The 24,550-nt window shown below is 44.3% G+C and overlaps 1 protein-coding gene across 1 annotated transcript in view; it reads left to right on the top strand.

Moving 5' to 3' along the window:
* Nucleotides 1-24,550, top strand: part of LOC136631366 (sialic acid-binding Ig-like lectin 14) — a 75,977-nt gene that overhangs the window by 15,605 nt on the left and 35,822 nt on the right. The window contains exons 3-4 of the mRNA XM_066605635.1: nucleotides 10,849-11,220; nucleotides 13,585-13,848. Of these exons, the coding sequence (XP_066461732.1) occupies nucleotides 10,849-11,220; nucleotides 13,585-13,848 (636 nt within the window). The remainder of the gene's footprint in view (nucleotides 1-10,848; nucleotides 11,221-13,584; nucleotides 13,849-24,550) is intronic.

The raw sequence follows: 24,550 nt of genomic DNA, 5'->3' as shown, positions 1-24,550 counted from the left end.
CGAGCTGGGGCCCGCAATTCTGGGGGTGGGTAGGACGTGAGCGGTCCCAGGCTCTGACTCTGTCCCAGCCTCCACTAAATTCACCCAATGTGCCGTCAGGGAGATGTAGTGGCCCTGCCCGCCTGTGCTTGTCCACGTGTCCGTAGTTAAGTGGACCGTGGCAGTAACCGCGTTGGTGAGGGCGCGCACAATGTTGCGGGAGACGTGGTCGTGCAGGGCTGGGACGGCACATCGGGAAAAGTAGTGGCGACTGGGAACTGAGTAGCGCGGGGCCGCCGCCTCCATGATACTTTTGAAGGACTCAGTTTCCACAACCCTATACGGCAGCATCTCAAGGCTGATGAATTTTGCTATGCGGACGGTTAACGTTTGAGCGTGCGGGTGCGTGGCGGCAAACTTGCGCTTGCGCTCGAACACTTGCGCAAGCGACGGCTGAACGGTGCGCTGAACTACACTGCTGGATGGGGCCGAGGACAGCGGAGATGAGGGTGTGGGTGCAGGCCATGAGGCGGTAGTGCCTGTGTCCTGAGAGGGGGGTTGCATCTCAGTGGCAGGTTGGGGCACAGGGGGAGAGGCAGGGGTGCAAACCGGAGGCGGTGAACGGCCTTCGTCCCACCTTGCGGGGTGCTTGGCCATCATATGTCTGCGCATGGTGGTGGTGGTGAGGCTGTTGGTGTTGGCTCCCCGGCTGAGCTTTGCGCGACAAAGGTTGCACACCACTGTTCGTCGGTCGTCAGGCGTCTCTGTGAAAAACTGCCAGACCTTAGAGCACCTCGGCCTCCGCAGGGTGGCATGGCGCGAGGGGGCGCTTTGGGAAACACTTGGTGGATTATTCGGTCTGGCCCTGCCTCTACCCCTGGCCACTGCACTGCCTCTTGCAACCTGCCCTGCTGATGCCCTTGACTCCCCCTCTGAAGACCTGTCCTCCTGAGTAAGCGTTGCACACCAGGTGGGGTCAGTCACCTCATCGTCCTGCTGCTCTTCCTCCGAATCCTCTGTGCGCTGCTCCCTGGGACTTACTGCCCTTACTACTACCTCACTGCAAGACAACTGTGTCTGATCGTCATCGTCCTCCTCACCCACAGAAAGTTGTTGAGACAGTTGGCAGAAGTCCCCAGCCTCTTCCCCCGGACCCCGGGAACTTTCGAATGGTTGGGCATCAGTGACGATAAACTCCTCTGGTGGGAGAGGAACCGCTGCTGCCCAATCTAAGCAGGGGCCCGAGAACAGTTCCTGGGAGTGTTCCCGCTCCTGAGCAGGTGTTATTGTAGTGGAGTGAGGAGGCTGGGAGGAAGGAGGAGCAGCAGACAGAGGATTCGGATTGGCAGCAGTGGACGGCGCAGAACTGCGGGTAGACGATAGGTTGCTCGAAGCACTTTCTGCCATCCAGGACAGGACCTGCTCACACTGCTCATTTTCTAATAACCGTCTCCCGCGTGGACCCATTAATTGGGCGATGAATGTGGGGACGCCAGAAACGTGCCTCTCTCCTAATCGCGCAGCAGTCGGCTGCGACACACCGGGATCAGGAGCTCGGGCTGTGCCCACACCCTGACTTGGCCCTCCGCGTCCTCGGCCGCGTCCACGTCCTCTAGGCCTACCCCTACCCCTCAGCATGCTGTATTACCAGTGATTTGATTTCACAGGCAGGAAATAAATTGGCGCAAGACTGCAGGCCAAATATAATTTTTGCCCTTTTTGGAAAACGAAAGGCCCCACTGCCTCTAGTGAATGAATTATCTAAGTTTAATAACTGTGCTGTGTCCCTGCTTATGTGTCACAGAACGTGAGGGTAGCAGAGTTATTATAACTCTTGGAGAGCAGGTATTTTTTTCCCAATTAAGGAAAGCAAATGGCGAAGCCAGCAGTAAAGCGTAGCTGGGTGCGTCTGATTTAGCAATGTTGTTCAAGCAGCTCACACGTGTCCACCGCCCTTAGGACGGACAGAGGCTGGACAAATAGATTTGTTTTCAGTTTTTTTCCACCAAAAGGCAGCACTGCGTATATTCAATGAACATGAGAAGTTTAATAACTGTGCTGTGTCCCTGCTTATGTGTCACAGAACGTGAGGGTAGCAGAGTTATTATAACTCTTGGAGAGCAGGTATTTTTTTCCCAAATAAGGAAAGCAAATGGCGAAGCCAGCAGTAAAGCGTAGCTGGGTGCGTCTGATTTAGCAATGTTGTTCAAGCAGCTCACACGTGTCCACCGCCCTTAGGACGGACAGAGGCTGGACAAATAGATTTGTTTTCAGTTTTTTTCCACCAAAAGGCAGCACTGCGTATATTCAATGAACATGAGAAGTTTAATAACTGTGCTGTGTCCCTGCTTATGTGTCACAGAACGTGAGGGTAGCAGAGTTATTATAACTCTTGGAGAGCAGGTATTTTTTTCCCAATTAAGGAAAGCAAATGGCGAAGCCAGCAGTAAAGCGTAGCTGGGTGCGTCTGATTTAGCAATGTTGTTCAAGCAGCTCACACGTGTCCACCGCCCTTAGGACGGACAGAGGCTGGACAAATAGATTTGTTTTCAGTTTTTTTCCACCAAAAGGCAGCACTGCGTATATTCAATGAACATGAGAAGTTTAATAACTGTGCTGTGTCCCTGCTTATGTGTCACAGAACGTGAGGGTAGCAGAGTTATTATAACTCTTGGAGAGCAGGTATTTTTTTCCCAATTAAGGAAAGCAAATGGCGAAGCCAGCAGTAAAGCGTAGCTGGGTGCGTCTGATTTAGCAATGTTGTTCAAGCAGCTCACACGTGTCCACCGCCCTTAGGACGGACAGAGGCTGGACAAATAGATTTGTTTTCAGTTTTTTTCCACCAAAAGGCAGCACTGCGTATATTCAATGAACATGAGAAGTTTAATAACTGTGCTGTGTCCCTGCTTATGTGTCACAGAACGTGAGGGTAGCAGAGTTATTATAACTCTTGGAGAGCAGGTATTTTTTTCCCAATTAAGGAAAGCAAATGGCGAAGCCAGCAGTAAAGCGTAGCTGGGTGCGTCTGATTTAGCAATGTTGTTCACGCAGCTCACACGTGTCCACAGCCCTTAGGACGGACAGAGGCTGGACAAATAGATTTGTTTTCAGTTTTTTTCCACCAAAAGGCAGCACTGCGTATATTCTATGAATAATAACTGTGTTGTGGCCCTGCCTATACAATTCTTTCCCTGCAGTATCAATGGAGGGTGCAATGGTCTGCAGAGGCGATTTTGAGAAGCAAAAAAAAATGCAGCACAGCTAACAGCAGCCTGGACAGTACTGCACACGGATAAATATGGCCCTAGAAAGGACCGTTGAGGTTCTTGAAGGCTACACTCACTCCTAACACTCTCCCTGCCTATGCAGCACTTCTGTCCCTAATGCCAGGTGCAACGGTCTGCAGAGGCGATTTTGAGAAAAAAAAATTTGCCACTGCTAACAGCAGCCAACACACAGCTATCAGTGGCCCTAATAAGGACCTTTGGGGGGTCTTGAAGCCTACACTAACTACCAATTCTTTCCCTACAGCAGCTCCGGTACAAACAGCACTGTCCCTCATCTAACTCACACCGCATCTGAGGCGAACCGCGGGAGGGGCCGACTTTTATGTTCGGGTGACACCTGATCTCCCCAGCCACTCACAGCAGGGGGGTGGTATAGGGCTTGAACGTCACAGGGGGAAGTTGTAATGCCTTCCCTGTCTTTCAATTGGCCAGAAAAGCGCGCTAACGTCTCAGGGAAGGAAGTGAAAGTAACCAGAACACCGCATGGTGTTCGTTACGAATAACGAACATCCCGAACACCCTAATATTCGCACGAATATCAAGCTCGGACGAACGCGTTCGCTCATCTCTACTAATGATATAGATATAGATCTCTCTTTGCTTTCAAGTAAAGTGTCCCCTAGGTGGTTTAGAAACTGTAAAACATGGGGTGCAGACTTGTCCTTAACAAGGCAGCTACACTGTAATGTCTTTAAATAGGTATCTCTCATGATTTTCTGTTTAAGTACTCTAAATTTGTTAGGTATTAGTGCAAGGAATGGAGTATAGCTGCTGATCCGAGATACTAGTTTATGCTTCTTGTTTGCTTTACGCTATAAACTTAGGGTTAGTTGAGTGAAAGGGTTTTGGATCTCTTTCAGTTTAACTGTTACGACCGTGTGGGCAAACTAAGCACGGGGCCCACACGATCGCGACCAAAGAGGGATTGGGGAGTGGATGGGATGCACGCACACATGTTGCACCAGGTATTCACACGGGTTTCAGGCAACTGACCCTGTTCTACACGGGAGGATGGCATGGCCCTACCTAAGCGGGGATTCACCCCAATAAGGGGCGGCCCAGCGGTCTTCGAAACTGGGCCCTAGCTGATTCTAGGAACCACGAACCAGAACAGGAGACATACAAATGCCACATAACAGGGACAGAAGAACAGGACACACAGAGCAGAATACAGAGCATACAGCAGCCACAATGCAAACACTAATAGCAGATGATAAGCTGAATATAAATACCAGGTATTAGTTGACATTTTGTACAAAACATGAAAGTTAGCGTGCCACTTCACAGCTCCTGGTTATACCGCTAGTCACTAAACGAACCAGGAGTCCAGCAGAACTGGACAGAGTTCACACAGAACGCTGCAACAGGACAGGACACAGATCGCAGGTCATAAAGCAAACTGACACCAAACTGACAGAATTTAAACGTACAGACGGACATGAACCAGCAAGACACAGATCACATAGCAAGCTTGCATAAGGAACAGGACAGAGCACAGGGCACACAGCAAGCTGACAGAAAACTGACAGGAAATAAACATACAAATGGACATGAACCAACAGGTCACAGATGACACAGCAAGCTTGCAACAGGACAGACCACCAGGGCATGGACTCTACCAGCACGGACTTTACCCAGAGCTCACACGAACACAGATGAAACTCACAGCAAGTCTATATGTCCTCATACCAGGGGGATAGACAGTCAGCCCCAGAGTTGACATAGGGGACTGTGTCAGGGATCCACCAATTGACACACTGGAAGTAGAGAGACACAGACCTACTTGCAAACACAGATCAGAGTGGAAACAAGCTGAACATGACTGATAACAAGTTACAGAACACAGCAGTAACAGAACTGCTCACCTTGGGGCCCAGCCAAAGACTGAGCAGAAGCTGGGTTTATATGTCAGCACAGACCTAGGAGATTGGCTAGCAGGAAGTACCACACCCAGCCAGCTCAATTAACCCTCAACCACCTGTAGCTGTGCTGCTAGGAAACTTAGAACTACAGATCCCAGCAGCACACATGACATTAACTTTGTTATATGGGGTGGACCAGAGTGATAATTTCTGATCATTGTTTATTGACAGGAGTTCCAGCTCCACACTTTTCCTGTTCGGGGCTGACTGAATACTTTCCTCTACTTCCTGAGGGAAGATTGGTTTGAGGAGAGGTTGTAATTGGTTCATAAATACACTAGGGAGTTTGACCGATTCTAGGTAGTCACTTATTTTTTGATGTTTAATTGATAAAGACTCTATGGGGTTTTGATTGTTATATAAATTAGAGTAGAACGCAAGGAAAATATTTGAGATCTGATGTTTTGTGATGTATCGCATTGTTTTTATCTTTTATTTTAGGAACAAATGCTTTTGCGTTCTGTGTGTTTTAATTAGGGCTGCAAGCTTTTTCCCTCACTTATCCGAGAAAGCATAGTGCTTGTATCTTGCGGAGGAGAGGTATTTTTCGGATTTTTGATTTAGACGCTTTTTCAATTTGATACACAGGTTAAATAATTGTTTTTCATATTGAAGTGAGACATTTTTCTTATTACAAGTTTCTATATATTTGATCTGCTCAATGAAAGAAGTGATCTCTCGCTCTCTTTTTCCTTCTTTTGTCTTGCGCCCAGTTCCATAAACAGGCCTCTTATTACCTTATGGGCCTCCTAAAGGGTCACAGGATTGCATGGGTCCAGCGTGTTCTCCTTAAAATAGTGCTGTAAACCTCTTTGTATATATTCAATATCCTCTTTGCTCTTTAGCAGGTTATCATTTAATAGCCAGTTGGACGCAGATCTCCTTTTGGGGGAAATGGTCATCTTCATGAAAATTGGGGCATGGTTAGAGTATAGAATATGGTTGTAGAAAATTTTGGGTGATTGAGTCTAAAAGAGAGTGTTTAATATAAAAATAATCTATTCTCGAGTATTTTTTGTGAACCCGGGAGTAAAAGGAGAAGTCTTTCGAGTCTGGGTTACGAACTCTCCAAGGGTCTACCAGGTGAAGATCAGCCAACAATTTTTTAATTTTAGAAAATGGGACTGCTGAGGAGCCATTAGATGTATCCAGGGTGGAACTGAGCAGCATATTGAAATCCCCGCCCATAATAAAATCCCCCTCAGAAAATTCTTGCAAATGTTTGGTGACTATAGTGAAAAAAGGCGTATTGATGGGAGATAGGGGCATATATATTAGCCAAGGTACATATTCTGTCACCAATTGAGCCCTTGACAGAGATAAATCTGCCCTCCAGGTCAGCTAAGACACTTAACGTTTGAAAAGGAACTCTTTTATGTAAGACAATAGCTACACCTCTATGTCTTTTCAGTGGAGTGGAGGCATTGAACCATTTAGTGAAGGTTTAATTTTTAGTGACAGGGGTGTAATTTTTCTTGAAATGGGTTTCTTGAAATAAAATAATATCCTCACCCTGTTCCTCTAGGTAGTGTAATATTTGAGACCTTTTTTGCGGAATGTTAATACCTTTTACATTAAACAAAGCTAGGTGTATGTCAGCCATAGATAGGATTACGGGAAATATTTTTAGGCAGATAGTGTCAGCAGAACTGTCAGGGGAGTTCAGAACACATAAAAATAGAAACACATAACTATAACAGCTGGTCTTTGTTGGACCAGTAATGAACAAACTCATTATGACCTTTTGCTGCTGGACCAGATTTAGGGATAAGGTCCTATCCGGAGCCAGATTACCAAGCAGAAATTAAATGATTTGCGGGGACGTGGAGAGGGTAGTGCCGACATGGGTATAATTTTCTTTTCTTCTGTGATAATCTTTGTTCTTGTTGGTCTTAAGCAGTCAGGTGAGAATCTTTTAATTACCTTTACGCTTTCTGTTGGTATGTTAGGTGTTTTAGAGTTTTTGCTTGCTTCTGGTTTGGCACTTTTGGTGTTTTTTCTTATTTTATCTGCTTTCTAATGTCACTATGTTGGGAGGAGCGAAATCTTTGTTCACATTGGCAGAATGTTGTCTAGCAGTTGCTTTGTGGAGAAAGTCACTGTCATAGCCAAACGGTTTTTATTGTAAGGGGAGTAGAGCGACTGTGTCCTTCTGTTTGAGTGGCTTATTTATAAGTCCAGAGCTTTCCCTGTCTGGTGGGGTGAGATTAGATTTGTAAAACTTAGGCCGGCTTCCCACGACCGTCACGGCGTCCCCCCACAGACCCCAATACTTACCTCCGGATCCGGCGCCCTCCGTCCCGCATGATGCTTCGGCTGGCGGGGAAGCGGTTTCACGCTATCTTCCGCTGTGCTACAGTGGAAGATAGCGTGACAGACGGCTTCCATTGACTGCAATGGAAGCCGGCCGCGCGTACACCCGCGGCAAATAGAGCATGCCGCGGGTGAGGTCGGGTGATTTCACGGTGCGGAATTCCGCGATGGAATTCCGCACCATGAGGATTGAGCTATTAGGTTCAATAGAACCTAATAGCTGTGGGCAACGCGGCGGATTTTCGCCACGTATTACACTGCTGAAATCCGTCTGTGAGAAGGAGCCCTTAATATGCTCTGAAGAAGGGGTAAATGCAAAAACAAATATTGCATATATCGTTTTCAGCCACTAGATGGTGCTGCGGTCCACTAGCCTGAGGACAAATCTTAAAACTGTTTTCTGCAGATACGTTGAGTTGCTGTCTTGAAAAGGAGGTGTTCCGGGTTAATTACATCCAGCCCTTTTCATGGGACAAGAAAAGGCTTAGCAGAGTTGAAGATGTTGCTGCTTCTGCATAGGCTAGGAGAAGTTTGGAGCAGCACAATATACTAGATTTCAGGCTCTTTCACAGTCTAGTAATAACTTTCTTTATTGGTTGTGTGGCGCAGACTCTCTCTTGCACCTGTGCTGCTGCAGGGGTGTAATGTGTGGCCACAATAAGGAAGCCCTGGGCTGCCGGCTGTAAATGGGAGATCTCTTGTCTATCTCCCATTTACAGCCTGTAGTCCAGGAGATCTCCCTCACAGGACCCAGGGGGTGTTCTCCAAAGCCAAGGACAGAGGGGATTAGTATGTGGGACATTTGATCGACCTCACACAGTCTGGAGCTCATGAGCAGGAAGCTCTGATTATCTCTCCCACCCCCTCCCTCTGAGATGGTGGCTGCTGTAGCATTGGGACCCTCTGCAGGAACCCAAGATTTTACACCCCTGGTGTCAGAGTCCCTGACAGGACGCTCTGACTCCCCAATGGCAGACGGAGGTGCCAACAGTCCGCCCTCTCAGAGTGCCAGCGGCAGATGGAAGTGCCAACTGACCTCTCTCCCCGGTGGCAAGTGGAAGAACCGGCAGTCCTCTATCCCCAGCAGCAGATAGAGAGTCCCGGCAATCTTCTCCCCCCAGCGGCAGTGGAAGTACCGGCAGTCCTCAGACTGGAAACGGAGCCCCGCCGGGGCCGGCGTCTGTTGGGTGCCCGCAGCTACAAGCGGTGAGCAGGCCGCGATGCTCTGGCACTGCCTCGGGACACCGGCAGACACCCTGTGTGTACCTCTCCTCACAGGGTGCAGAAAGGAAGCGTTTGAGGCAGAAAGGGAGCACCGGAGGAGAGGATATCAGTGAGTCTCCTCAGGAGCTGATCTGTCATGCGTCCTTCTCCTGCAGATGCCAGGCCATGCCCACCCACGCTAATTGATTTTAATCATGGCTATAACACTAATGCACACTAGACTAGTAGCCGATGTAGAAGGTTTTCCTCCGGCTGCCTGATTCTCACCAGGCATCAAACTGGTCACATAATCATGAAGGGTCCTTCAGTCCAGGATCTTTCACCTCCTTCTCTGCTGCCGGATTTGTTCCCTTTTGTCCTTCTCAGTGGGATGTCAGTCCTTCTCTGCAGCACCTACCGTATATCTAACAGCTGAATGTGATGCGTCCTCTCCTGCCCAACACTGATTACACAGATCAGTGTCCACTGCTGCACAGTTCTCAAAGGGACCTGGGGGAATGATTGTTGAGGATGTAGTCAGGGTGGTCTGGCAATGGCAGATCCTTGTCACATCGCTGCCAGCTCACACATATTTCAGTTAGTCCTGACTAGTGAGGGTTAAACATCCCCCTATTGCTGTTTAGCTGGAGTTCTAGCTAGTGATTTACAGCTCTGTCAGCTAATCCTCATTAATTATGTCAGCAATCATGCTGTGTAAAGGCCCATTTAGACCCAATGATTCTCGTTAAAAAAATCACTCAGAGCCATCTTCTGAGCGAGAATCATTGTGTCTAAATGCATGGACATTGTGCAGTTTTCATACACGAGTCGTTCATCGTTCAATTCTAGTTTTCTTAAATTGAGCAATGAACTCTTATCAGCGGGGCAGGCTGCTTTCACAGTCGGCAGCGCTGATAAGATTCTTACAGCCCCTGTCTCGCTGGTAAATCACAGTGGGACGCCGGCTGTAATCGCTGAGAACAATTCAGCTGTTTGCTTTTGCAGAACAGCTGTATTGTTCGCCAAGTTATAGCGGCAGTGTCCCGTTCCGCCTACATAGCTCTTAAGTAGCTATTATAGACTATGCAAAGACAATCCTTCAAAACTATCACTTAAACTGTTGTTTGAGAGTCTTTTGAGCGATCATCTGTCAGTGTAAATGGGGTCTTAGAGGGTTGTCAATCAGCAACTTTCCTTTAGTCCTTGCATTCTAGTCCTGTCAGCACTCACAGCGTCCCTGGCTGTTGTCTGGCTTCTACTCTGAATTTCTGTCTGTCTTGTATTCTCTGCATTTTTGTCTATTGTCTGCAGTATATTTGTTTGTTGTCAGTTTTATTGCTGTTCTGCGTTTTATGTTCAGTTCCTCTCTGACTTCAGACCCTATCTCAATCAAGCAGTGGATTTGTCCCTTTTCGAGACGTGTCCTGTCAAAGAGGTTCAAGGTGTTTCATTCAGATCTGTACCCCTTTGTTTCCTCCCTTCCTGCGTCTAGCCACCATTAGTCTCGTGTACGCACACCTGTCCAGACTGCTCCATATCCTTGCTTACCATAGTTTTGTCAGCAGTCTTGGACAGATGTAGTGCAAACTCAAGAGGATTGTCACAAGTCTCTTTGCGCGTGCAATGAACAGAGAACAGGAGCCATTATTTTAATGGGTTCACTCTTATTCTCGCTTTTCCATGCGCATTTCAAAAAAACACAGCAAGTTTTATTTTGGGACATCAAAGGCACCATAGGAGTCTACGGGAGGTGCACAAACACGCACACAATACCCGCGTGATGGCACAATATGCTATGCAATTTTGCGGGGAATCGTAAACATCTGACACTAACTAGACAGCACAGACTTTTAAATCACAGCGCCGATGTGAACAATCCATGGTAGCACAAAAAATACAGAAAATGCAGATATGCGCGCAATTATGTGCGTTTTGCCCTTATGCTCATGTGAAGCCACTCAAAACACGGGCACTTTTAAGCAAAATATAGCACACACTACACTTACTGTGATTAGATTGAGTTTTATTGAGTCATGAAAGAAACAGATTAGGATTAAGAAAATAAATTCTCAATGTCTTTGTGGATTATTGGATAAATGTAAAATACCTGATATGGAATAATGACATATTTTCTCCTTCTACAGGTATCACATGTCAGTTGGCTGGCTATTCTATTAACGTGCCTCCTAGTGTCAGTGTACAGGAGGGTCTCTGTGTCACGATTCCATGTAAATTTACTGCTGATCATAGAAATACATTCAGTAATTCCTTTGGATACTGGAGGCTGGAACCGCCCGATTCATATTATATCGTAGCTAGTAATGATAAATCCAGGCCTGGGAGAAAACCAAACTTCTATCTGACGGGAAATGCAGATTCTGGAGACTGCAGCCTGACAATAATTGATGTCAGGAAAGAAGATAACGGGACATATTACTTTAGATTTGAAGAACGCAAGACCAGTAACGTGAAATATGGTTTTAATAATGATGCACTCACCACGATTATTGTAACCGGTAAGTGTGACAGCAGGGATCCTGCAGTAACAATAAGATGTAATTCATTTGGATCTATATGTACTACACTGTCATGAATGGTTGCAGTAAATTAAAGGAAATTATATTTTTGGAAATTCCTACATTTCTCAGTAAAATCTTTTTGATAAGAAAACATATTTGCTGAATACTGCAGTTTTTCCATAAAACTACAAAATGAGAAAAATATCTCTTGATTCATTCGTGTGTTCACAGACTGTTCTCTTTGTGCATCCGGGCCGTGTACAGACCATGATCTCATATTGTAGTAGACAACTGAGGGACAGAAGTTTTTTTTTATTCTTTAGAACTTCTTGTTTTATCAAATAAGTTGTACGAAATAAAACAAGTAGAACTTTCTATAATACCAGATATTAAGATACTCACTATTACAGATGTATTGATGTAATTGGTTATGCTAACTGGATCAAGCTGTCCAATAAAACATTAACAAAAAAGAAAACAGATGGCAAAAACTAAAAAGAACAATGACTTGTCATAACAAACTGCAGCAAACCCCCAGAACTGCTAGATAATCTGCAGAATACAGACTATGAATCTGGATTCCACAACTCCTTTGGAATGTTTTACTTGGATTATGTTGAATAGTAAACATTTTTCATACATGCAGGTATTGTTGACAATGCAGATGACTTCATTAGAGCGGCTTCACACGGGCATAGTTTCGCATGCAAAATCTGCGTGTGCAATACTCAGACAATAGAACCCATACGCATTTTAACTTCTTTATTGGGAAACCTCGCATCGAGCTTGCATGCACATCGTGTGATATGTTTTCCTGTCCCATTGAAGGCAATGGGCTATGAGTTCCAAGGGAAAACCTGAAGATAGGACATGCCCCCATGCCCCAAAAGAATGGGGTTCATATTTGTGAAAGATTTGTGCGTCTTGCAAAGCACAAATCTTGCGCTATTTTCACAACTGTATGATAGCAGCCTGAGGGCTCTTTCACGCGAGCACATAAACGGCGACAGCGGGTTACGTTTTTACTCCCGCTCCGTATAAGTGCCTGAATGGGCATTTTTTCCGCATTCACAACCAGCATTTTCTCGTCCATTTACACGACCGTGAGAGTGTTTTTTAGCGAAAAAACACGCTGCACACCAGAAATCCCTCGCTCTGCCAAAATCCTTGAGTTGGCTTCCAATGCCAATGTAGAGGTACCTGTAAACTTTTTGCAGCGTTGGTCGCTGCATAAATGCTTCCCCCTCCCTTCTCTTTCTCTGTTCCCATAGGAGTCTATGGAACCCGCCGTCGTATATTTGCCAGAAGATAGTTTGAGAACTATATTTTGGCTGAGCGTATATGCGTCGGCCGTGTATATGTTCTAATTTTCACGCTGCAGGCATATTTACGCGCCGTATATTCGCCTGTGTGAAGGGATGCATTGAAAATCAATGCCTCTCATGGGCTCGCATATGCGCCTGGGCATAAAAGTGCGTCGTATATGCCCTCGTATGAAAGAGCCTTTAATGTGTGGAAGATCAGATCTTTTTCCAGTGTTTAGTTAAGACGTCTTTCGTGAACATCAATAAGGGCTCATTCACAGGGATGTACGCGTATGTGAACGAGCCCTAAGTGGGCAATGACAGTTCTGTATGTTGTTGAAAATATATTTATATTAATGAATAATACGGCTTGACTCAGAGATAGTATCATGTTCAGATGAGTGAGCCTACTGATGAGAGTATTGGTGGTGCTCCATCGCTGTTGGAATAACTTACATTCCCATATAATGAGGACTAAAGAGCCAACAGAGCCCCAATTCTTTCAGCATTAGCAGAGCAAGTGGGCTATATTCAGTGCAGTTGGGTTGTAGTGAGATACCATCCTAAAAGTCTTGCTTAGAGTTTCTTGAGGGTTTGAGCATTTAAAAGTACTGTGTATCAACCTGAATGTTCTGCACCTTTGATCTGAAGAGGAACTGGAATTCAGGTTGATTTCCTCTTTTATCATGTATTTTGGTAGGGGGTTGGTGATTTTTTAGTTTTAGATTGTACAAAAAGGATATTCCTTTACATTTATGGTTGGTAGTAATTAGAAAGTGCAACACAGAGAAGTTGAAGTTGGTGTCATTAAGGGAATTCCATTGTAGAATCAAATTTGTAGAACTCTGTGTTGGGAAGTTGGTATTTTTTGTTGGTTGGTATTAAAAATGCAAAATAGTTTGAATCTGGTAAGTCTTGGATTGATGAAATTCCCTTGTCTCTCCAATTATCCAATCCTAGGTTGGGAATAAATTGATTCAGTAGTGATATAGGTATTTGGGAATTTTTGCATTTTGGGCAGTTTTCACACATATCTCACCGCTTGTTCCTCCTGTAGATCTCACAGAAGAACCAGTCATCTCAGATCCTGGGACAGTAATTGCTGGTATAAATAAGACACTGACCTGCACTCCTCCAGGAAACTGTGCTGCAACATCCTTAGTAATCCAATGGCAGAAGAGTAATGTGGCCGGCGTCTGGGAGAATTCATCTACTGTAACATTTACCCCATCTCTATCTGATCACAAGGAAAACATCACATGTCAGATGAGAAACTCCAATGGGAAGAAAACTGAAAAAACTATTGTTCTTCATGTTTACTGTAAGTACATATTATTTTAACAAATATCCCTCTTCGTGGTTCGAGACCCCCAGAGAGGGTCAGAGGATCCTACCGAGGGCTTGGATACTTAGACAAGAATGAGCCAAATTCCAGGAATGACAACCCTATTTTGAGTTAACTTTGATGCAATCGTTTGCCTCTTGGGTCTATTTCTTATGCAATTATTCACAAATATTCTGCTAGTCCTTATTTATGGTATGTCCTATGTGTACAGCAATAAGAAAATTATGCAATTTAAAATGGACGTCCACATTTAAACGTTGCTGTCCAAATTGACTGTGGCATTTAAAGGGTTAATAGTTCTGATCAGTGGCGGTGCTAATTGCAACTGTTGCTGGTGGGTGTGGACTGTTAGAAACAACTGGCACCCACATTGTATGGAGCATTATTGAATCCCCATCCCCCTCCATACAAACGTTGAACCTCCATGACGTAAATGTACGATCTTATCATCAGTGTGAAGCTGGCCTTAGGCTAATTTCACAAGGGCGAGTGCGACATTGAGCCATGAATCACGGCTCAATATCGCACTCGCCAATATGCGAATTTGCCGTGGATGCGAGGCATTTTTGTATCAAGAACATCTCGTATCACTTTGAGGAAGTAGTTTCAATGGGGAAACTTCACACTGCATCGCATGCACCTAGCACGTGGTACAATGCAGCTGTTGACCCCATTGAAATCAATGGGAAATGCAATGCAAGAGTAGGGCTGCAGAGACCTCATATCTCATGTATATAATTAGACTAGCTGATATAACCAGCTTCGCCCGAGTTAATTTGGTGCTGGTGTTTATCTGGTGTTCACCAGAAAATCTTATGAAGTCGTGGTTACTTTAGAGATACCGAGGAAAAAAATATATGTTCACCATTTTGCATGTTTTTTTGCGTTACCCAGGAAACACCACGTGGAGGTAACCATGCGACGTTTCCTTTATATAAAATGACATCAGGAAGTGAGAGAATTAGATTCTGTATGTAAAATTTGGACGCTAATTCTTTTACACTTAGAATTGAATAATTGAGTTGGGAGCCCTTTACTTTTCCTATTTTGGACATAATCAATGCTCGTGCCAAATTTCATGTTTCTACGACATTGGGAATTTGGAGAATTAGTGGCAAGTCAGTCAGTGAGGGCTTTCGTCTTTATATATATAGATGACATCGGGAAGTGAGAGAATTAGATTCCGTATGTAAAATTTGGACGCTAATTCTTTTGCGCTTAGAATTGAATAATTGAGTTGGGACTAGAGATGAGCGAGCCTACTCGGCCACGCCCCTTTTTCACCCGAATACCCCGATTTTCGAGTACTTCCGTACTCGGGCGAAAAGATTCGGGGGGCGCCGTGGGTGAGTGGGGGTTGCAGCGGGGAGTGGGGGGGGGGGAGAGGGAGAGAGGGCTCCCCCCTGTTCCCCGCTGCTACCCCCGCGCCGCCATGCCTCCCCCCGCCCCCCGGCGCCCCCCGAATATTTTCACCCGAGTACTGAATTACTCGAAAATCGGGGTGTTCGATCGAGCAATTACTTGAAATGAGTAGGTTCGCTCATCTCTAGTTGGGACCCATTAGCTTTTCCTATTTATGACATAATCAATGCTCGTGCCAAATTTCACATTTCTATGACATCGGGAAATAAGAGAATTAGATTCCGTACATAAAATTTGGACACTAATTCTTTTGAGCTTAAAATTGAATAATCAAGTTGGGACCCATAGCTTTTCCTATTAATGACACAATCAATGCTTGTGCCAAATTTTAAGTGAGAGAATTAGATTACATACGTAAAATTTGGACGCTAATTCTTTTGTGCTTCGAATTGAATAATCGAGTTGGGACCTATTAACGTTTCCTATTTATGACATAATCAATGCTCGTGCCAAATTTCAAGTTTCTATGACATCGGGAAATAAGAGAATTAGATTCCATATGTAAAATTTGGACGCTAATTCTTCTGCGCTTAGAATTTAATAATTGAGTTGGGACCCATTAACTTTTCCTATTTATGACATAATCAATGCTCGTGCCAAATTTCATGTTTCTACGACATCGGGAAGTGAGAGAATTAGATTACATACGTAACATTTGGACGCTAATTCTTTTGCACTTAGAATTGAATAATCAAGTTGGGACCCATTAACTTTTCTTATTTATGAAATAATCAATGCTCGTGCCAAATTTCATGTTTCTTTGACATCAGGAATTGAAAGAATTAGATTACGTATGTAAAATTTGGATGCTAATTCTTTTGCACTTAGAATTAAATAATCAAGTTGGGACCCATTAACCTTTCCTATTTATGACATAATCAATGCTTGTGCCAAATTTCAAATTTCTATGACATCGGAAAGTGAGAGAATTAGATTCTGTACGTAAAATTTGGACGCTAATTCTTTTGTGCTTAGAATTGAATAATCGAGTTGGGACCTCTTTTTTTCCCTATTTTGGACATGATCTATTCTTGTGCCAAATTTCATGTTTCTACGACATCGGGAAGTTGGAGAATTAGTGGCGAGTCAGTGAGTGAGTCAGTGAGGGCTTTCGTCTTTATATATATAGATATGTATAGCTGGTATAAGTTATTCATCTCCTGCATATTTTCCAGCAGGATATTGCTCGGCCGCACACACAAGGGGGTCACAGGAATGTGCCTACAACACTTCCATGCCCAGTCGCCAGATTGATATATAGGACCATCTGGGACTCCAACTTCGACAGCCAACGAGTTTGGATGATCTAGAGCAGTTGTTCCCAAACTTTTTCAGCCATGGAGCCTTTTTTGAAGCAAACGTTTATCGTAGAGCCCAGCAGAGGGTGTGGTCAGGAGAGTGGTTGGGGGCGTGGCTTATCACGTCATATGATTTTTATCTCCATTGTTATAAAAGGGACAGGGACATAAAAAAAAAAAAAACAGGGAGGAACGCTGAAGTACTGGATGGACATGTCCCGCACCATGTGTCAAATGCTAATCCACTTTGCTGCTACGGCTACTGTAAATTCTACAGCAAATCTGCCCCATATAGTAATAGTGACCCCATATATAGGTGGTCCCAGTAGTAAAAGCGTCCGTTATATTGGCCTCAGTAGCAATAGTGAGCCCCACAGTGGCCTCAGTAGTAATAGTGACCCCCCTATATTGGTGGCCCCAGTAGAAATAGTGACCCCTATATTGGCCCCAGGATTAATAGTATCCCCTATATTGGCTCCAGTAGTAATAGTGTCCCCCACAGTGGCCCCAGTGGTAATAGTGACCCCAAAGCCAGCACATGTAATCCACGTTGATATGCCGACCACAGTTCCTGCACGCTTATTTCCTCAGTACAGGCTGTCCAGACAGCACTATACCGCTGATTAGTGCCAGGACCCAGACCCTCCACGGAGCCCCTGACAATCACTCTGCGAAGCACACTTTGGGAAACCCTGATCTAGAGGCTCAGTAATGGCAAATGTGGAGCTATATGTGTCAGGATATCATACAGAACCTGTATGCCTCCATGCCCGCCCATATCACATCTTGTATCTAAGCTAGAGTCAGTACAACAGGATACTAGAGCCTCCATGCCTGCCAGTATCACATCTTGTATCCAAGCTAGAGGCGGTGCAACAGGGTACTAGTGCTTCCATGCCCGCCCGTATCACATCTTGCATCCAAGCCAGAGTACAACAGGGTATTAGAGCCTCCATGCCCGCCTGTATCACATTTTGCAGAGCCGAGTGTGTTGCAGCAGCATGTAGTCACAGTGTGTAGAAGAGCTGAGTGTGTGTATATGAGATAACCGGTAGTAAAACTATACCTCTCTGTATATCAGCCATGAAGAAGGGGGGACTTTTTTTCTCACAACATAAACATAGGACAGTCACATGGGACCAGCTCACCTAAACTAGCAGCTGTGACTCCGGAACCAGACCAGCAGGCAGCCACAGTGTGAGAGCAGGGCGTGCAGACGTGGGAGCAGGAACATCATGATGATGTCATCATCTGACTCCGCTCGGTACACTGCACCTGCCTTCCCTCCTCCTTACTCCTCCTCTCCTCTCAACAGGTGTCTGGCAGTCCTACCGGCCAGTAATGCACTCAATGTGCATTCTGTATATGGTGGGTGGGGGTGTTCTTGGCTCTCTCAGCGAAGGGGCCAGGTCGCATTTGCGACCTCTGATAATACGCTTATGCACTGCCGAATTTCCACTGTAAAAAATTCACAGCAAGTTTGCAGCGCAAATTGACCGCAGACCAATTTACACTGTAGATTTCTTCCTAGCTTGTGGATGAGTGTGGATAAATCTAATCCACATCGCTTGTACTGTAAAACATTATGGGTATGTTCATAAGGTGGATACTGCTGTGGACCTTTTCTGCAGAGAATTCATCTGTAAAACCGCGGCAGAAATCCTTGGCTGTTCTGCTGCGTCACTTCTTCATGCTGATCTGCAGTGAAACTCTACAGAAATTCCACGTAGAAGCGGATGAGAAGCCAGCAAGCCGGCACCGTCTTTCTGTTTAGATGCTCTGCACAAGCGCTGATGACTTTAGCTGTGATGTCAGCGCTTGTGCAGTTGTTTAAAAGACTGTCTGCCTCTGTTTAAGGGCCTATATACAGTAAGAGTCTGGTCACATAGGATGTAAATGTTGCCGAAAATCCACATTGAAAATCCACAGCATTTACAGTAAAAATTGCGTGGAAGAAATAAAAAAAAATTGTTCACATGATGCAGAAAAATTCTACACTGGTTAACATAAACTGTGGATATTAAATCAGCAGCGTGTCAGTTTTCTGCTGCTGATTTGAGTGCAGAGTTCACTCTTTACAATGCAAAGGGTGAAACTGTGACAAATCCGCACCATTTGGTACAGACTTGATGGCTGCACTTAGCTGCATATTTGCTGCAAAAAATTTGTAGCAAATATGGATCACATGAACATCTCCTAGGGGCCCAGCAGACAAAACACAGAGTACACCTTACAAGTGCGCAGAGTTACACTCAGGGCTTCTCCACGTGGGCGGGATTTGGTCTGGTTATGCAGCCGTGATAATCATGGCCACATAATGGGATGAAACCATTGATTTCAATGGTTTTGTTCTTAAAAGCAGTATTTCACTTGTTAATAGTACGGGTGAAAAAAGATAGAAATAGCCCCTCTTTTCCACACAAAATTAATACTACGTGCGAGAAAGATCGGGCAGGACTGTCTTCCCACTGTTTTTTCAAACTTGCGCAGAGTTTGAAAAGTCTGAGAAGATGTGTTTTTGCCCTTAGAGGCTAACCATATTGTCTTCGGTGCTATCCGTTCTATTTACAGAGTTTAGATATGTGTCCCAGCCTGACCACGGGTCTCCAGACCTGAACTCAGAGCATCATATGCATGAATGGTGCAGAAGACAGTGTAGTTAGCCCTATAGACATTCACACATATACAGGCACATATACAGTGTATACACACACAGAATACGGTACGCATAGGCGCAGTTTTACACATGAATAGAGTATATACACATAGGCAGGCTTATACATGCGCACACAGAAATACTGTCACATACATTTACCGTCCTGGTGCTTCATCCATCCACTGCCTTTACCAAGGAGGAGGGGGAGGGGATGATCGGTGCCAGTGGTAAGTCTTCATATGTTGAAACTGAAACCCACTGATGGCTATGCCATCGCCCCCGCCCCCTCTTCGCCTCCACTCCCTGGTAACTGCCTGCTGCTTTTACCAATGAAGCGCTGCTCCCTGCTAGACAGCACAGGTTTTTACTTGCCGCCACCGCTGCCTCATTGGATTCGCTCCCCTGAGCCACAAATAAACACCGACACTCGCAGTCACTGGCTCCCACATTGACTTATTCAGTATGGCCAGAAGGACCTGTGGGCCCGACAGCTTAGGGGCCGGGTCGCCACCGCGACCACTATAGATACACCAATGATTGAGACGTTTACAATTCACATCAACTACAATTCTCTAGCCTTTCATGTTAACGTTATTGCCATTTAACTACAATAGTCCATGGATTTATTGCTTATTTATAGTTTATCTTGACTTTGGGTTTACATTTTTATTACTTTAACCCTTGCCCCTTTTCTTTCATATTTCCTTATTTTAGTGTACGGTATACAGTATTGTAAGGATGTATCTTATGTCCTTGTTACGTTTGTGCTTATTGAAGACAATAAAAAGTATTGAAAACTTAAATAAAAACATTTTTTGACCATATTATAGTCAGGGAGGTTATTTTCGTAGAAAGTAACCAAAGAAGCAACCAAGTTTGTTAATTTTGAACAACTCAATTAATGTATTTATGGTAAAATGTTTGCAGGTAGAGAACATTTAGCAAATCAACAAGTGGTTATTGATCAAAGGATGGTAACCCAGCCGTCAGTGTGGTTTGGGTAAAGGGTGAAGTTGACACTGAAACACCTAAAATGAGTAATAGTGAGTTATTGACAATGATAAATGGGTCATCTTCAATGCCTGGTGTTTACCGATGCTTGGCATGGAATGCCCTTTGGCTGAAGGAGCAATGTATTCATGTTGTCATCAATCAGGATAAAACAAATAATATCATTACTATCACATTGTGATTCTAAAGCCAGAGCCACCCGGAATATCTTCTGAACAAAAAGAAATGCTAGTAGGAAACTTTGTAGAATACATAGATGCATATGGGGAAACGTTTTGGCACTATGATAGTGACTGTCTGCCATCTTGATGGGAGCCATCTTGGATTGAGCCCAAAAAGCTTCACAGGCAAGGAGGTCATAGGTATTCAGTTCTGGATTGTTAACAGCACATTCTAGTAGCTGGAAAAATATAGTATTAGTGTTTTCCATACGACAAAATTTATACTTAACAACTTTATGAATACTCAAGTGGACATCATCCATAAGCTGAAAAAGTTGAATAAGTCCTTGGGTCCAGATAGCATTACACCCATAGTTCTTAAAGAACTCCAATCTATTATTTCCAAACCTTCTAACAGGTGATGTTCCTGATGACTGGAGAATGGCCAATGTGGTACCCATCCATAAGAGTGGTAGTAGAAAAGAAGCCGGGAACTACTGACCAGTTAGTTTGACATCTATAGTAGCTAAACTAAAGGATACTCTCCTAAAAAAGGGGATATTTGTCCACTTAACTGTCATTTCAGGAGGATCTCTGTTCTGCAGGAGAGGAACATTACAGTTTTGGGAAAAGAGAGATCATTCTAATTCAAATGGCTGCACTTCTGGTTCTAGCATGTTAAAGCCAAAATTCTTGGCTTTAGAATCACATGAAAAGCATGTTGGTAGAATTTACAGGAGTGGAGCTACAGCTATTTGAAATCAGATGAGGAATACAGAATTTACTGCTGCCACTTTTCAGTTTAGGGTAACGTGGTGTAAATGCCTGCCCTCTTGTATCATTTTATCAGTAAATATGGCCTCTTTCTGCAATTTTTTGTTGTTGTTGTCTGTATTATATTTTCCATTCTGTGATTTTAACTTATGTAAGTGTATGAACCCACAAAAAGAGAGGACCCGTGACGTGGGTTGTTGGCTCACATATTTTGGCCAAAATATCAGTTAATACCTCGCATTTATCAGTATTTATCTATAACATGCAGTGCGGTTTTGAATGCTTGGGAAACCCAGGGTGCCATTGCCAGCGAGGTTCACCTTGGGGTGCAGGGCAACCCACTGGTTTCAAATATGGCGTCACTATAAGGTTGTAAGCCTGCATGGTGCACTACATGTGTCATGTGGTCTGATATCCTGTATCCAATCTTCTGTGCAGGAATAAACACTAAGCAACCACCCCCCTCAATATTAAGCAGGGTTTATGAGTGACTCATCAGTGTCCTCACCTGTGTTTTGCTCCTCCTTTTAGTATTCTGGCTGTCTGTATGTTGGGGGTAGAGTGGTGTATATGCCTGCTCTCTTGTATCATTTTATCAGTAAGTATGGCCACTTTTTTTGTCTGTATTATACTTCCCTTTCTGTGATTTTCACTTTTCAGTTTAGGTGCAGAACAGGAAGGGAGGAGGAGGGGAGACCAGCTGCAGCAGAGATCTGTGATGTTCTTACCTCTCTTACTGTTTCAGGGGAGAAGTGACATTAATTTTTTCTCATGCTATCACCTCACTATAAAACAGACAGCATATGTGCACTTTGTCATATATGTTTTTCCCCTGAAAAGGAGTGAAAAGATTAGGACTTGCTCATCTAATCACTCCTCTACAGCATTTAACCATGCAGATGCTGCAGTCATTACTGACCATTGCATCTATATGTCTGTACAGAAAAAAAAATTAAAGTCCTAGGCTCTCACTCATGACCTGAAGGTTGCAGGTTCAATCTCCATTTGGTTCAGGTAGCTGGCTCAAGGTTGCCTCAGCCTTCCATCCTTACAAGGTCGGTAAAAAAAGTAGCCTTCTTGCTGGGGGTAATGAATAAAGTACCTGAAAGTGCTGCAGAAAAAGTTGGAGTTATACAAATAACAAGTCCCATAATTGGTATAGCCAGGTTCGGTAATAACCTGTACTATGAAATATTGCATTATTTATCCAGCACTGTCTGTAAGGACTGGCGGTTCGCGGGTCCGTCGTGCCCGCACCGCCGGTCCTGTCACACGTGCGGCTGCTGTGCGGCGCAGGGGGGCCCCGGTCCTCGTCACCTCCCCTGGCCGCCGAGCTCCGCCTCGCCGCCGGGTTGCCAGGGACGCGGCAACCAAACATGTGTCTCCTGTCCTGCCTCCTGCAGGGCTGGGGGCGGGTTCCCCAGTGCTGCTGGGTGCAATCAGCTGCTGTCAGGCTCCCCGCCCCAATCAGCTGCTGGTGCGGGAGCTCTGACAGCATTTAAACCTGCTGGTGTCTGCTATCCAGTGCCAGTGTTAGTCTTGGATTTCCTGCTACACCAGCGTACTGCATCTTTCTGACTTCTGACTCCTGTTACCGACCCTCCGCCTGTTGACCTGATGTTGCCTTTGCCTGATCCTCTTGTACCGCGTACCCTCTCATTGCTGACCCGGATTGTCTGACTCTCCTTGCTGTTTTGTTCCAGTGCCTGTCTGTTTGTTAGTCCCCGTGTCCCCCTTCCTTAGTGAGTGTAGGGACCGTCGCCCAGTTGTCGCCCTGGGGCGTAGCCCAGGGGGGCAAGTAGGAAGGGACAGGGGTTGCGGGTATTTTCAGGGACCTCCCGTCTCCCGGACCCCGAGTCCTGACACTGTCAATTTCATTTTAAAATGAAAGAAGAAAATGCCAAAATATCTGTTTTCTGTTTGTTTCACTTTCCCAACACAAAAATAAAAAATAATCAAAAAAGTTCTATATAACACAAACGGTACCAATAAAAACTACAAATTGTCCCACAAAAAGCAAGCCCTCATGCAGCTCTTTCCACTAGAAATTAAAAGTGCTCTAGTTCTGGAATGTGGCCACACACACACACACACACACACGTTCCCTGTAAAACATTGTTTATATTGTGCGAAAGTAGTAAAACATAATAAAACCTCTATACATTTGGTGTTGTCACAATCAGAATGACCCATAGAATAAAGTTAACATAATATTTATACCACATTGTGAAAGCTGTAAAAATAAAAAATAAAGCAATGGTGACATTGCCATTTTTCCATTTGTCTGGGTAAACATTAACCCCTTAGTGACCAAGCCTGTTTGCGCCTTAATGACGTGGCCAAATTTTGCCAGTTAAAGTGTCACTTTAACATGGAAAAACACCAGAAAGGTTTTGCATATCCAAGCAATTCTGACATTGTTTTTTCGCCACATGTTGTACTTCATTTAGGCGTAAAAAATAGACCGATAGAATTTGTGTTTATTTATTAAAAGCGCCAAAATTGGGAAAATTTTGAAAAAAATCGTCATTTTTTCACATTTCCAACTGCAATATCTTAAATATGTGCAAACATAATATAGAAATGTTTGCTAAGATTTATATTTCCACCCGTTTACTTTATTTTGGGCGCACATTGGAAAAACGTTCGTTTTTTTTTAACCATTTAGGAGACGTACAAATTTAACATTACTTTTTAGCATTTTGAGAAACACTTTGTTTTCCTACACCAAGCCAAGATTGGAAATGCTCATAAGTGTCAGAATAATAGATACCCCCACAAATGACCCCATTTTAAAAACTACACCTCTTAGTGTATTCACTGAGGGGTGTTATGAGTATTTTGACCCCACAGTTTTTTTTCAAGAATTAATTCAATTTAGAGGAGAAAAGTAAAATTTCATATTTTTACAATTCTATCATTTTAAAGGCATATTTTTTTTCCTATAGTTTACATGAAAATGAGGATTTACACCCCAAAATGGATACCCCTGTTTCTCCCGTGTTCAGAAATATACCCATTGTGGCCCTAATATTGTATCTGAGTCCACAACGGGGCCAAAACGAAAGGAGTAGTCAGTGTCTTTCAGAACAGAAATTTTGCTTGAAGTCCTTTTAGACCCCATAGCACACATGTAGAGTTCTTGAGCACCTAAAACCATAGAAAACCCCCACAAATGACCCTATTTTGAAAACTAGACCCCTTAAGGAATTTATCTAGGGGTGTACTGCATATTTTGACCCTACAGTGTTTGAATAAATTTAGGCCAAGCAAAAGGAAAAAATTAGGATTTTCGTTTTTTTGGCAATTCTGTCATGTTAAAAACAGCTTTTTTTGTACAGCACACATATGAATGA

The sequence above is a fragment of the Eleutherodactylus coqui genome, chromosome 6, assembly GCF_035609145.1.
Source record: "Eleutherodactylus coqui strain aEleCoq1 chromosome 6, aEleCoq1.hap1, whole genome shotgun sequence".
Lineage (NCBI taxonomy): Eukaryota > Metazoa > Chordata > Amphibia > Anura > Eleutherodactylidae > Eleutherodactylus > Eleutherodactylus coqui.
This window is presented reverse-complemented; position numbering and strand designations above follow the sequence as displayed.